Genomic DNA, 15,446 nt, shown 5'->3' on the forward strand with positions numbered 1-15,446 from the left:
TTCCAGTTTTTAAGACTGTCCTATTTAGTGATAATGCCCTTCTCACATTTGACTCCAAGTCCTCCTTGTCCCTCAGCTTGGGAGGCCTCCGAGGGTGGAACGTGGTTGGTGGTGCAGGACTCTGCTCTCTGACACTTCCTCCTTCTTTCCAGCACCTCTTGCCTGCTGTCTGTGTGGGGAGGAGGAAAAGAGAAAGCGATGTCTCCTTCCCTCTGAGCTCTCACTGCAAAGCAGCCAGCCTCCAGGTCTTCACGGCTTTTCTATCAGCTGTGGGGTAAGGCCTAAGGGCCCGTGGGCCCCATTTCCGAGTTTCTGGAGGGCTGTCCAGGGGCTTCCCCTATATACTCCCTGTCTTCAGAGGCTGGGCTCCAGCTCAACCTCCTCCCCCTCAACCTTAATCTCAGTGGTCACTCGCAGTCTCGCTGCTCGATTGACACCTGTTCAGTGAGAGGGCACAGAGCCCCTCTCCCCATTGCTCATGCTCCCCTCTATTGGCAGGCCCCTGGGCTTCACCCCTCCAATTCTGATTCTTTCCTTGCTTTCTCAGATCCCCTCTGAATCACACACACACAGCTCGTGAATGGCAGGGCAGTGGGAGCAAATCCACAAGGCAGGGAGGAGTATTTTATCTCTAACATTGCCCGGGCATGGTGATCATAAAAATCCATTCTAAATAATGGTTGTTTTTACATTCACGGAAAAAGAACCCCCCATGGGCTGCACAGAATTTTACAGATGGTGCTATAAAAATGGGTATGGATTAGAAATTGCCCTTGGGGTCTGGTTCGTAAAATTAAAAAAAAAAAAAAAAAGAGGATTTAAGTTTCCAATATAGTATACAAACATTTTCCCACCTATTACATTGCCCAAGTTGAAAATTTTTTTTTTTTTTTTTTTTTTTTTTGAGACGGAGTCTCGCTCTGTCACCCAGGCTGGAGTGCAGTGGCCGGATCTCAGCTCACTGCAAGCTCCGCCTCCCGGGTTCACGCCATTCTCCTGCCTCAGCCTCCCGAGTAGCTGGGACTACAGGCGCCTGCCACCTCGCCCGGCTAAGTTTTTGTATTTTTAGTAGAGACGGGGTTTCACTGTGTTAGCCAGGATGGTCTCGATCTCCTGACCTCGTGATCCGCCCGTCTCGGCCTCCCAAAGGAAAAATTTTTTTTAAAAGAAATCAAACAAGTTGTCTCTGGTGCTGTGTGAGAGAGCTGTCCGTTGTGCTGAAGAACACTGAACAATGAAACTTGAAGTCAGCAGTCTCAAATTGTGGCCCCTAGATAAGCAATATGAGCATCACCCAACAACTTGCTGGAAATGCATATTCTCGGGCTCTACTCAAGACCTACTAAATCTGAAACTCTGCATTGGGTTTCCAAGTTTTAGCAAGCCCTCTTGGTTGATTCTGATGCATGCTCACACATGTGAACCAGTGTTCATTTTCTATAGGTCCTTCCAAAATTTGTTTCTTGTGAGGATAATTTTGTCCTTTCTGATCTTGACCTGCTAATCCTACATTTCATAAATCTCTGTGATTTTCAATGTCTTTGGCAGACCTCTCTAATGGTAAGTGTTTTGAGAGTCTTAGAAACTTCTTAACAAAGTTAAAATAATTAACTGGGCATGGTGGTGTGCACCTGTAGTCCCAGCTATTTCAGAGGCTAAGGTGGGAGGATTACTTGAGTCCAGGAGGTCAAGGCTGCAGTAAGCCATGACTGCACCACTGTACTGCAGCCTGAGTGACAGAGTAAGATCCTGTTTCAAAAAAAAAAAAAAGTGAAGTTTGAAATTTTTTTCCATACATAGAGGTTCAAATCAGCATTTTATTGCCTCACTCTTAAATGTAGCTAACCAAAGATCACTGGGAGTTTAAGAAAGGTCTCCAACACAAAAGAATAAATAAATAAGAAGAAAACAGAAGTGACATAGAAAGCAAAAGAAAACTTGAGAAAAACCTTCAGCTTATGTAATTAGTATCATTTGAGAGAAGCAAGAAAATATAATATCCCCAAAATAAGAATGGAATGGCATAAAAAGGAGAACATGCAAGAGTTCTTGAAAACTAAAATTTGATTTAAAAAATACAAACTTTAATAAAAATATTGGAAATTAGAGTTGAAGAAATCTCCTGTTAATGTAGAACAAAAACACAGTGTGAATAAGGTGTCCACAACATGTGGCCCAGCATGGGTTGCCAGAGCCTGGGCGTCCACTCCTGTGAGCTGCCCATTGTGGGTGTTAAAGCAAGGTGAAGAGGGTATCCCAGCAAGGGCTGACTCACTATGAGGAGTCAGAGCATGGGAGGGCTAAGAAATGCATCCACACAGAGGTACAGTTGAACATCAGGTGTTGGAGCTCAAGCAAAATAAGGAGGAGCATGGAAAGTGTCCTAATGTGGGATGCTGGAGCATGTGTGGGGTAAGAAAAGTGGCTGGAAAGGGTGCTGGCCTGAAGCAGGATATCAGAGCCCAAGTGGAGTGAAGAAAGTATCTGGTGAAGGAATGGAAACAGATATGGAGCTACTAGGAAAGACCGGTTGCAGAGAGAGAAGTGAATTAAGTAAATGAATATGTTAAATATGGTGATGTCATAAAAATAGCAGTCTGGGAATCCAAGGGCTCATCTCTCCATAGAAATGCAAAAAGAAACAAAACAAAACAAAACAAAAAAAGCAGAAGTGATCAGAATCAACCTTGTTTGAATTCTGGAAAATTGTCAAATAAAATAGTCAAATAGCAAATAAATGAACTTTGTTTCAAAAGATGACTGAAACACAATAGGAAAACTTTGAACTTGTAGTTGTTCCACATTCCTCCCAGCTTGGTGGTCTTGAAGATGGCAATGTATGTTCCTGGTGTGAGTCCCTGGTTCCAGAAGGAGCAGAATGAACCTTGTTCCCTAGGATTGTATTGTCTGTTTTGAAATGTTTGGGGGTTCCCTGAAGGACTGATGTGAGAAGTTTGCCTTTGTTTTACCTAACTCAGAATTCACTCTGGCCAGAAAAGGGGCTACATAAAAAAGTATTCCTCAAAAATACTGAAAATCAAATGAACAAGCCTCTGCCACCTGGGCAAAAAATTACAGCTGGGGCAATCAAACACACACCAAAAGCTTGGGAGGAAAAGTTAGGAACAGAGATACTTTGGTGAATAAGAACTTTGGAAAGTTCCTGTATACACTATGAAATCTAGAGTGCCACATTCTGCATATAAGGGCAGGCTGAAAGCACAGACTTGAGACAGTCCTTTGATATAAGTTCTGGCTAATCTTTAGGCTCAATGCAAGCAGAAAGTGAAGGCTAAGGCAGAGCTGTAAACATCCTTGTTAAGTGTTGAGGGAATATCCAAACACAGAGCCAATCTGGAAAAACTGGGAGAATATGTTCTCTTTCTTTTTCTTTTCTTTGTTGTATTAGTTCATTCACACATTGCTGTAAAGAAATACCTGAGACTTAGACTGGGTAATTTATAAAGAAAAGAGGTTTAATTGGCTCATGATTGTGCAGGCTGTACAAGAAGCATGATGCTGGCATCTGTTTGACTTCTGGGGAGGCCTCAGGAAACTTACAATAATGGTGGGAGATGAAGTGGGAGCAGGCACTTCACATGGCTGGAGCAGGAGGAAGAGAGAGTGAGAGGGAGGTACCACACACTTTTAAATGACCAGATCTCATGAGAACTCACACACTATTGTAAGGACAGTACCAAGGGAGGGATGGTGCTAAACCATTCATAAGAAATTCATCCCCATGATCTAATCACCTCCCACCAGGCATCACCTCCAGCACTGGGTATTATAATTCGACATGAGATTTCGTGGGACACAGATCCAAACCATATCATTTGTATCCAGGCACTTAACAAAGTTACTGTAAAATCATTAGCTGACTATGAACTAAGGAAACAGATTTCAGAGGTCATATTTGACAAAAAAAGTTTTACAAGTCACTAAACAAACAACTGCAACTCACAGCAAGGGAAAACAACAAACATTAGGGAGGGGGAAGAAAACTATTTCCACTCCTACCACATTACAATATTTAAAATGTGCAGTTTTCAACAAAATATTATGAGACATGCAAACAAACAAGAGAGTATGGCTCTTTCAAGGGAAGAAAAGAAATTAGCAGAAATCTCCTGAGAAAAAACAGGCATTTGACTTAACTAGACAAAGACTTTACAGCAACTTTCTTGAACATTCTCAAAGAACTAGAGTGAACTATGGATAAAGAATTAAAGGGAAGAAGAAGAATGTTTTACATAGAGAATATCAAAAAAGAGAGAGAAATTGTTTTAAAATAAGAAATAGTCTGGAGCTGAAAAGTACAGTTAAAGTAACTGAAATGAAAATTTCACAAGACAGTTTCAATAGCAGGTTTTGAGTAGGTAGAAGAAAGAATCAGCTAGACTTGGTGGTTCACGCCTGTAATCCCAGCACTTTGGGAGGCCAAGGCAGGTTGATCACGAGTTCAGCAGTTCAAGACCAGCCTGGCCAACATGGTGAAAGCCCATCTCTACTAAATATACAAAAATTAGCTTGGTGTGGTGGTACGTGCCTGTAGTCCCAGCTACTCAGGAGGCTGAGGCAGGAGAATTGCTTGAACCGCGGTTGCAGTGAGCCAACACCACACCATTGTATTCCAGTCTGGGCAACAGAGTGAGACTCTGTCTTAAAAAATAAAAATAAAAATAAAATCAATGAACCTGAAGATAGGTTAATTGAGTTCCAAGATCTCTGTTTGACATTTTGGAATCATTTCGATCTCTTTGTTAAATTTCTAAATTGCTTTTCTGTGTTTTCTTGGAGATTAGTGAGTTTCCTCAAAACTGCTATTTTGAATTCTTGGTCAGAGAGCTCACAAATCACCATTTTGTTAGGATCAGTGACTGGATTTTTGCTTTTTCCTTTTGAGGAAGTCATGATTTCCTGTTTGCTGTTGTTTCTTGTGGGTATGTATCCATCTTTGCACTGAAGGATTATTTATTCCAGTTTTCTCTGTACAGCTTGTTCTGGTTTTTATTGAATACATTTGTTTATTGAATCTTCACTACTAGGTCACTGCCTCCTATTTGGCGCTAGGTGGTGCCTTAAGCCCAGGTTCACCTCAGGACTAGAAAATGGTTGAAGCACTTCCTGTCTCAAGTCAAGGAGATCCCAAAGAGATTATTCTGGCAGTGTGGGAAGGCTGGCTAGGGGTTTGTGCCCAGGGGACTTGGGGAACATGCCTCCTACAGCATGGTGCTGCTGGACAGCAACTCTGAGTTGGTGTCTCCTTTGACTGAGTTACAGAGCAGAATTTCTCTGCCTTTCTTCAGGGACATTTCTTCTTTCAGGCAGTCATGATGCTATATGTGGATTAAGGCAAGAACAGGTCTCTTGCCAGGGAACCCAAGGAGGTAAGGAAGGTAGTGGGCGGCCTCAATTTCAGTTTTTCCAGTGTAGAAACTGTAGTTGGGAGGAGATTTTTTGGCACTTGGTGCTGGACAGAATGGGGAGGAGAGATGTCCCAGATGTGGAAGTCTGATTCTCCTATTAGCTGCTTGGAGTTTTTTCATCTCTCTGTGGCCCCAGGAACTGTCTCACTCTTATATTTGAGCTCTGGGTTGTTTCTGGTGTAGATCTCAGTGCTATATATTTGTTTTTGGCTCTGTGGAAATGCGGGAGTGAATCCAATTTGCTCTATGCTGGCATTTCGGAATCAGAAGTCTAGACATATTATAGGTCAATTGAAATCATCCAGTCTAAGGAGCAAAAAGAAGAATAAAGGAAAATGAACATAGGCTAAGAAGCCTGTGAGACACCATCAAGGATACCAAGACACACACATAATGAGAATCCTGGAAGAAGAGGAGAGAAAGGGGCAGTAAAAATAGTTTAGGCAATAATGGTCACAACTCCCCAAATGTGATAAAATACATGAATCTACACATCCAAGAAGCTCAAGGAACTCTAGTTAGAATAACTCAAAGAGATCCACACTAAGATACATTATAATATACAAGGTGCTGGAAACAAAACACAGAAAGAATCTTGAAAGCAGCAATAGAAAAGTGACTCATCATATGCAAGAGATCCTCACTAAGATTAACAGCTGATTTCTCATCACAGAGATCAGATTCATAAGATGATACATTGAAAGTTCTAGAGGAAAAAAAATTATCCATATAAATTCAATATCTGGCAAAAATGTCATCCAAAATTGAAGAGTAAATTAAGATATTCCCAGATAAATGAATGCTGAGGAAACTCAATATTAGTGAACCAACTCTGTAAAAAAATGGTAGAGGGAATCCTTCAGCTATAATAAAAGACTACTAAATAGTAAGTCAAAACCATATGAAGAAACGAAGAACACTGGTAAAGATTATATAGGTTAATAGAAAATCCAGTATAATTATATTTTAGTTTGTAACTCCTCTTTCCCTTTATGACTTAAAGGACAATGCATAAAGCAATAATGATAATCTATGTTAATGGGCACACAACACATAAAGAAGTAATTTGTGATAATAACAACATAAATGGAAGGGGTTAGAACTGCATAGGAGCAGGGTTTTTTAAAATATTACTGAAACTGAGTTGCTATTCATTCGAACTAGATTGATATGAGTATAAGATGTTAATTTGAATCCACAGGGAAATTATTAAGAGATTTTTAAATCTACTGAAAAGGGAATAAAAATGATATACTACAAAAGCAATTAAACAGAAAGAAATCATTAATGGAAGAATCGAGAAACAGAAAAGAAATAAAACATACAGAAAATAAACAGCAAAATGGCAGAAAGAAGTTCTTTCTTATCAGTAATTATTTTACATATAGATAAATTAAATCCTCAATGTTAAAAGATAGAGAACAGATTGGAAAAAAAAAAAACATGGTACAACTATGTGCTGTCTATAAGAGAGTCACTAGATCCAAAGACACAAATGGGTTGAATGTGGATAGTGGAAAAAGAAATTCCACACACAAAAAAGAGAAAGAGATTGAAAGATTTCCCCTTAAGATCAAGAAAAAGACAAGGATGCCCACTTTTGCCAGTTGTATTCAAGTTCTATTCCATTATACTCAAAGTTCTAGCCAGAGCAATTAAGAAAGAAAAAGATAACAAAGGCATCCACATCAGAAAGGAAGAAGTAAAACTTTATCTATTTGCTGATGACATAATTTTACATGTAGAAAATCCCAAAGAATCCACAAGAAAACAAAAAGCTAATAAAAACATTCTGCAAATATTTAGCATATAAGATCAACATGCTAAAATCAGTTATGTTTCTATACACTAGCCATGAATAATCCAAAAAGGGAAATTTAAAAAGTGATTCAATTTACAGTAGCATAAAAAAATAATAAAACAGTCACAATAAATTTAACCAAGGAGGAGTAAGACTTGTACACTGAAAACTACAAAACAGTGCTGAAAGAAATTAAAGACCTAAACAAATGGAAAGACATCCCATGTTCATTGATTGGAACACTTAATATTGTTAAGATGGCAGGACTCCCTAAAGCAACCTACAGATTCAGTGGAATCACTATCAATTCCCAACAGCATTTTTTTGTTTTGTTTTGTTGCAGAAATTGGAAACATGATCCTAACTCTCATATGGAATTGTAAGGAATTCAGAACAGATAAACTAATCTTAAGAAGAACCACAAAGTTGGAGGACTCACACTTCCCTATTTCAAGGTGTACTGTAATGCTACAGTAATAAAGGCAGTGAGGTACTAGCACAAGGATAGGTATGTAGACCATTAAAATACAATTGACAGTCCAAAAATAAACTCACAAGTCTATGGTTAATTGATATTTGACAAGAGTGACAAAATCATTCAATGGGAGAAAAATGGTCTCTTCAACAAATAGTGCTGGAACAACTGGACATCCACATGCAAAAGAATAAATTTGAGCCACTACCTCACACCACGTACAAAAATTAACTTAAAATGGTTCAAAGGCCTAAATATGAGAACTAAAACTATAAAACTCTTAGAAGAAAGCATAAGGGTATATCTTCATGAACATGGATTTCACAATGAATTCTTAGATATGATATAAAAAGCATGGGCAACAAAATTGATAATAGATAAATTGGACTTCATCAAAATTTAAACTTTTGTTTATCAAAGAACATTATCAAGAAAGTAAAAAGACAACATAAAGAATGGGAGAAAATATTTGTAAATCAATATCCAATAAGGGTTAAATATTCTGAATACATAATTAACACTTCAAATCAACAACTAAAAGACAAACAACCCAATTTTTTTAAATGGGCAAAGGACTAGAACAGACATTTCTCTAAAGAAAGTAGACAAATGCCAACAAACACATGAAAAGATGCTCAACATCATTAGTAATTAGCAAGATGGAAATAAAAACCATAATGAGATACCAACCACTTCACACCCAATAGGGTGGTAATAATAATGATAATGATAATATAGGTTGAGTATCCCTTATCCCAACAAAACAAAACAAAAAAATGCTGTTGGGAATTGATAGTGATTCCACTGAATCTGTAGGTTGCTTTAGGGAGTCCTGCCATCTTAACAATATTAAGTGTTCCAATCAATGAACATGGGATGTCTTTCCATTTGTTTAGGTCTTTAATTTCTTCTGATTCCCTTATTGGGATCAGAAGATCCCAACCATGAAAAGTGTTTTGGATTTAAAGTTTTTCTGGATTTTTGAATATTTGCACATACATAATGAGATATCTTAGGAATAGATATTTAGATTCAAGTCTAAATACAATTTAGATTCAAGTCTAAATACAAAATGTACTTTTCACATATACCTTATACAAATAGCCTGAAGGTAATTTTACAAAGGATTTTTAATAATTTTGTGCACGAAATGAAGTTTTGACTGTGACCCATCACATGAGGCCAGTGGAATTTTCCACTTGGGGTGTCATGTTGGTACTCAAAAAAATTCAAATTCTGGGGCATTTTGGATTTTAGATTTTTGGATTAGGGATGTTCAACCTGTAATAATCATAATAATAATGAAAAATAACAAGTGTTAGCAAGGATGTGAAGAAATCGGAACCTTAATGCATTACTGGTGGTAATGAAACATGGTGCAGCTCATGAGGGAAAAAGTTTGGCACTTCCTCAACAAGTTAACTGCAGAATTACCATATGACTCAGCAGTTCCAGTACCAGATCTATGCCTAAAAGATTTGAAGACAGGCACTCAAACAGTTGTACACAATTGTTAGTAGCAGCACTGTTCACACCAGGTTAAAGATAAAAACAACCCAAATGTCATTCAACAGATGAATGGATAAACCAAATGTGATATATTCATATAGTGGAATATTATTCAGCTATGAAAAGGAATGGAGTATTGATACATGCTACAATGTAGATTAACCTTATTAAACACTATGCAGAGTAAAAAAAAAAAGCCAGGCACAAAATGTCACATACTATATGATTCCATTTACATGAAATGTCCAGAACAGATAAATCCATAAAAATCGAAAGCAAGCAGATTAGTGGCTTCCAGGACCCAAGAAGTGGAGGTAGGGGACTGCTTAAAGAGTATGGGGTTTTCTTTAGAAGTGGCAAAAATGTTTTGGAACTAGATAGGGGTGATGGCTGTACAACATTGTGAAAATACTAAAGGCCACTGAATTATACACTTGAAAGTGGTTATTTTTGCGTGAATTTCATCTAAAAAATAAAGATATTAAGAATTATGGGAGTCAGCTTGCTCACCACCAGAGAAAGGAGTTACGTGTAGAAAGTGGAAAGCAGAATGAATTCTGTGGTGTTGGACTGGAATTGGAAGTATCTCTGTGAACATATGGTTAACACTACATAGAGAGGGTCAGGTGCAGTGGGTCACGCCTGTAATCTGAGCACTTTGGGAGGCCAAGGCGGGCAGATCACCTGAGGTCAGGAGCTCGAGACCAGCCTGGCCAACATGGTGAAACCCTGTCTCTATTAAAAATACAAAAATTAGCTGGGCGTGGTGGCGCACACCTGTCATCCTAACTACTCGGGAGGCTGAGGCAGGAGAATCGCTTGAACCCAGGAGGCAGAGGTTGCAGTGAGCCAAGATCACACCATCGCACTCCAGCCTGGGTGACAAAAGCAAAACTCCATCTCAAAAAAAAAGAAAAAATTACATAGCTAGAGAAAATAAATATAGATTGATCGTGTTAATGTATGTTCATGTGCACACGTGTGTGGATAGATACATAGCAATGAGCACATTCGGCACCTAGATATTGACTTCTAAATATCATTCTCCACTAAAAGGAACCAGGACTGTTTAGAGAAATCATTCATTCCAGACCAGGAGCACAGAAAGTAAGCATGAGACATTTCATTGTGTCACAAAGTAAGGAAGTGTTAAAAGAGTAAAAAGAACACAGAAGCCAAGTTGAAGAGACTCCTACTGGCAACACCTGGGACATATTGGGCAACAAAATAAATAATAATAATGGATTATAACTCGATGACGAAAAGAGGAGCACATGAGTTTGTACAGATATAAGTAAGTAAATAAATAAATGGAAACTGATAAGAAACCAGATAGTCTCCAAGTACTTACCCACAAAACGTTTACTAATATCCAAGGGAAAATGAGTCACCTAACAGGTAAGAAGCCTAACATTTCTTTAGTCTAGTAACCAAAGGGATGAAACATCAGTCATGGCACAAAGCAAAAGCACATACCTCATAGGATGCAATGAGAAAAACACTGCGTAATTTCTGTGATATCCCTGACAAAGATGCATCGGCAAAATCCAATCATCGTAAAACATAAGACAAACGTAAACTGAAGAACATTTTACAAAATAACTTATCTGTAATCTTTGAAAGTGCCAAGGTTATCAAATTTCAAAAGAAACCCTTTCAAGGCTAAATGAATCTAAAGAGTTATGACTACTAAATGCGACAAATAATTCTGAACTAAATTCTCTCTCTGTAAAAGACTTTACTGGGACATTTGACCAAACTAGAATAGGATCTGAAGACTGGATACTAGTAATGTATTGACACTGTAACAATTTTGATGACTACATGGCAGTATTGTAGGAAAAATGTCTTTTCAGAAAATGTACATTAAAGTATTGAGTGGTGGGTGTCAGACTGTTGACTTACCCTCATACCTTCAGGGAAAAAAATGTACTTTATACTATATTTGCAATTTTTTTGTAAATTTGAGATTTTTTAAGTTAAAAAAGTTAAATTTTCTTAAGTAAAATTTAAGAATTGTGTAGAAGAATATCTTTATGCCCTCTGGGTAAGAAACAACTTCTTAAAATTAGACCCCAATAATATTTTATACTAAAATAAAATATTGATATGTCTGATTACATTAAAATTAATGCCACAAATAGAGAAGACAAACCACAAACTGGGAAAAGGTATTGTAATAAATATAACTGACAGTAGATTAGTCACTAAATTATATAAGAACTCCCCCATCAATTAGAAAAAGCCAATAGAAAAATGAACAAATGACATTCATGAGAAACCAGAATACAATAAAAACATGGAAAGAAATATTAGAGAATAGAGAAAGGCAAATTAAAACTACAATGAAATATCATTTTTTACTCACTAAATTGGCAAAAATTACGAGGTCTCACAATATCAATTGTTAGAAGGGTGTGAATCAATGAGAACACGTAAACTGCTGATGAACTTGTAATATGGTACTACAACTTTGGAAAACTATTTGGCACTATTTTGTAAAATTAAATCTTTGAAGACCTCATGCCTTAACAATTCCTCTTTCAAGTATACGAACCAGAACACTTCAACATAGCAACTAGAAACAACTAGAGGAAGTTTTTGAAAAGCACTCTTTGGGCCAGGTGCGGTGACTCACACCTGTAATCCCAGCACTTTGGGAGGCTGAAGTGGGCGGATGGCTTGAGGTCAGATGTTTGAGACTAGCCTGGTCAACATGGAGAAACCCTGTCTCTACTAAAAATGCAAAAATTAGCTGGGTGTGGTGATGAGCGCCTGTAATCCCAGCTACTAGGGAGGCTGAGGCAGGAGAATCACTTGAACCTGGGAGGCAGAGGCTGCAGTGAGCTGAGATCGCACCACTGCACTCCAGCCTGGGCAGCAGAGTGAAACTTCATCTCAAAGGAAACAACAACAACAAAAAAAGCACTCTCCAGTAGCCAAAACCTGGAAACAACCCAAATAAGTTTATTCTGACGGTGAAATATTCTACAGCAGAGCAAATGAATGAATTACAGCCAAACATGAACATGTGGAGCTTAGAAACAAAACGTGGAGTGAAAAAAGCAAATCCCAGAATATTATGTACAGTATGAAATTTTTATAAAACTCCAAAGTAGCAAAACAATATACTGTTTTTATTAAAAATGTGATAAAACCATTTTATACAAGCAATGAAATGATAAACATGAAATTCAAGAGAGTGATTTCCTCTGGATAGGAATCCAGGTGAACGTAATAGAGAGGACAATACAGGTGAATGCAAGTTATTGGTAACTACTGGTTCTTGAGTTGTGTAGTGTATACATGAGCATTCATACATAATGACATAATGTTTCATAATGTGCAGGCATTCCCCATGATCTTTTATTTACAATTAGTATATTACATTAAAATGTAACTATAGAGACATAAAGCTTGAATACTCAATAATTTCATATTTGAAAATAAAATACAGTCATTTTTAAAAGCTTAGAAGATAACATATAGTTATATGATTTATTCGTTGTTTTATCATAAAATTTTTTGTTTTGAATCTCATAACAAACCTAGAATATTTTAGGGACAGATACTAATTTAAGAAAGTTTCGTGAGGGAGAAACCATGAGGCCAAGAGAAGCTGGGCGGCTTATTCAAAGTCATCAGTTTGGTCAATGATGGGTCAGGGCCTCTAATTTAGAGCTTAAGCCTCCAAATTCTGTGCTGTTCCCAACAACCCAGACTCACACCAAAAGGGAGTATTGGGAAGAGGGCTCAAAATACTGAAAACAGAAATGTTCTCACAGGGGAAATGCTGTCGACAGGAAACTGTCTACCAAGAAGGGAAAAAGGAGGGCGTGGTTTTCAGGGGCCGTGTGAACAATTTTCATTGTTGCGCGTGTGTTAAAACTCTTTATCACAAACCTTAACCACCAGAGAGGATCCTTTCTTTTTTCCTAAAACACGAAGTTGCTTAGTTTCAAAATTCATTCCCTGCTACGATGACTCTCAACACACTATGAAGACAGCAGATGTAGTAGCTCCCTCTCCACTTCACAAAGGGAAGACAAAGCCAAAGAGAAGCAACCTACCTTTGTCACTGTCAAACCAGCCAGTGTCTCCCTAATCTTCTCACTGCTGCCTGCATGTCCTGGTTCCTCAGGGTATAGATCATGGGATTGAGCATGGGGGTCATGACTGTGTGGCCGATGGACACAACTTTGTCCATAGGGAATGGGGTGAAGGGCCGGGCGTAGAGGTAAATGCTTGGAACAAAGATCATGGAAACCACAATGATGTGGGTGGTGCAGGTGGAAGCTGCCTTCCTTCTTGCCTCCCCTGGATGTGACCTCAGCATCACCAGGATGAACAAGTAGGAGGTCAGGAGGAGGAAGAACAAGATGACATCCAGCAGCCCACTGTTGGAGATCATGAGGAACTCCAGGAGGGAAGTGTCAGTGCAGGCAAGTCTCAGTACTTGGGGAACATCACAGTAGAAGTTATCCAAAATGTTGGGGCCACAAAAGGGCAGTGGGAGCATCAGAGCCAGCTGGACAATGGAGTGGACAAAGCCTCCCACCCAGGCGGCCACCACCAGCCCCACACAGAGCTGACTGTTCATGATGGTGACATAGTGGAGGGGCCGGGAGATGGCAATGAGGCGGTCAAAGGCTAGCACTGAGAGGAAGAAGACCATGGCACCTCCCAAAAAGTGGAAGAAGAAGATCTGGCCCATGCAGCCCTGGTAGGAGATGGTTTTCTTCTCAGAGAGGAGGTCCACTAGCATTTTGGGCACAGTGACTGAAGAGAAACAGAGGTCTAGGACAGCCAGGTTTCGGAGCAGAAAGTACATGGGTGTGTGGAGCTGGGAATCAGAGGTCACTGTGATGATGATAAGGATGTTTCCCATAACAGTGGTGATGTAGACAAACAGGAACATAAAAAACAGGAAACGCTGGACCTCCGGAGTCTGTGAGAGCCCCAGGAAGACAAAATCTGATGCCCATGTGAGGTTCCCTTGTTCCATGGGGTTTTCTCCATACTCCTAAAGAAAATGAACCACAGACACAGATCCATGAAGTCACTACTTTCCCTTTCAGGGCTCAGGGGCTCAGAACCAAGGTTTTGGGCCCATATGATGAGCATCCTATGTGTAGACTATGATACTAGGTGCCGTCCTGTCTCTGGGGAGTTTATAGGTAGGTGCTGGGATACACATTCCTGAAATCTTAACGTCATCCAGAAATATATGCAACCTGCCTTTCAAAGATTCATATAGTGGTGGGAAGACACTTGGAGTCAGATACATCTGAAGTCAAATTTCAGGTCTTTTGTTTCATTGTGATTTGACCATGAGTAACTTACTTAATCTTTCTGGGCCTCAGTTTTCACATTTGTAAGGTAGAAATAAAAATACCTGCTTTATAGAATTTTCTGAGGGCTTAAGTAGAATGATAGATTAAAAGTTCCTAAAACGGTGCATGGAATAATCAATGGCAATTACTCACCTCTGTGAATTCTCTTAATCTAAAGATACCCTCTCTTCCAGTCTCCACTAAGATTCTTTGCCAATTATTTTTCACATGACATTTAACACATCATCATGTTAATGGATTTTCCTGTGTCTATTTTTTCCCTCCACAATTCAACTATTAAGTCCAGAGGCTATATCTGGATCTCACAATTTATTTGCACCCTGCAGTACCCATTCTTAATGATAGTCAACCTTAAAAAGCACGTGGTGTTGACTGCTGGGTGGGTGAATAGCTATCGGGTGTACAAGTTCAGCACAAGGAAGACACTGGATGCAGCTGGATGCCTGAGACATCCAGTAGTTCTCCTGCCCATCACAGTGGGCATCCCCTTATGAGTGAGGCATATGTGGTGTGTATGCTGCGACAAGAGGGAGAAAAGAGAGGGAGAGTCATTGGATTGGGAAACAGATGATGAATATTGTATTAAGGGGACTCAGCTTCTGAATGAAACAGGAATTTTACAAGATGTTACTGAATCCAAGGGTGGGAGACAAAGGAAGTTGTTGAAAGAAAACAAATAGAAATAGACAAAGGAATAAAGGGAGATGAAGAAATAGAGCAAGTGAAGGTAAGGGAAGTGGAAAAGTGCTGGGGAGATGGAGAAAATGGGACTAACGGGACAGAAGAAGATGGAGGAGCTGGGTGAGGTGGCTCATACCTATAGTCCCAGAACTTTGGGAGGCTGAGGCGGGTGGATCACTTGAAGTCAGAAGTTTGAG

The 15,446-nt window shown here is 39.1% G+C and overlaps 1 protein-coding gene across 1 annotated transcript; it reads right to left on the reverse strand.

Moving 5' to 3' along the window:
* Positions 1–13,295: 13,295 nt before the first annotated feature.
* Positions 13,296–14,219, reverse strand: OR4D2 (olfactory receptor family 4 subfamily D member 2). Its single transcript, NM_001194331.2, is given in 1 exon segment — positions 13,296–14,219. A coding segment is annotated over 1 exon segment (924 nt).
* Positions 14,220–15,446: the final 1,227 nt, after the last annotated feature.

This window comes from Macaca mulatta, chromosome 16 (assembly GCF_049350105.2).
Source record: "Macaca mulatta isolate MMU2019108-1 chromosome 16, T2T-MMU8v2.0, whole genome shotgun sequence".
Taxonomy (NCBI): domain Eukaryota; kingdom Metazoa; phylum Chordata; class Mammalia; order Primates; family Cercopithecidae; genus Macaca; species Macaca mulatta.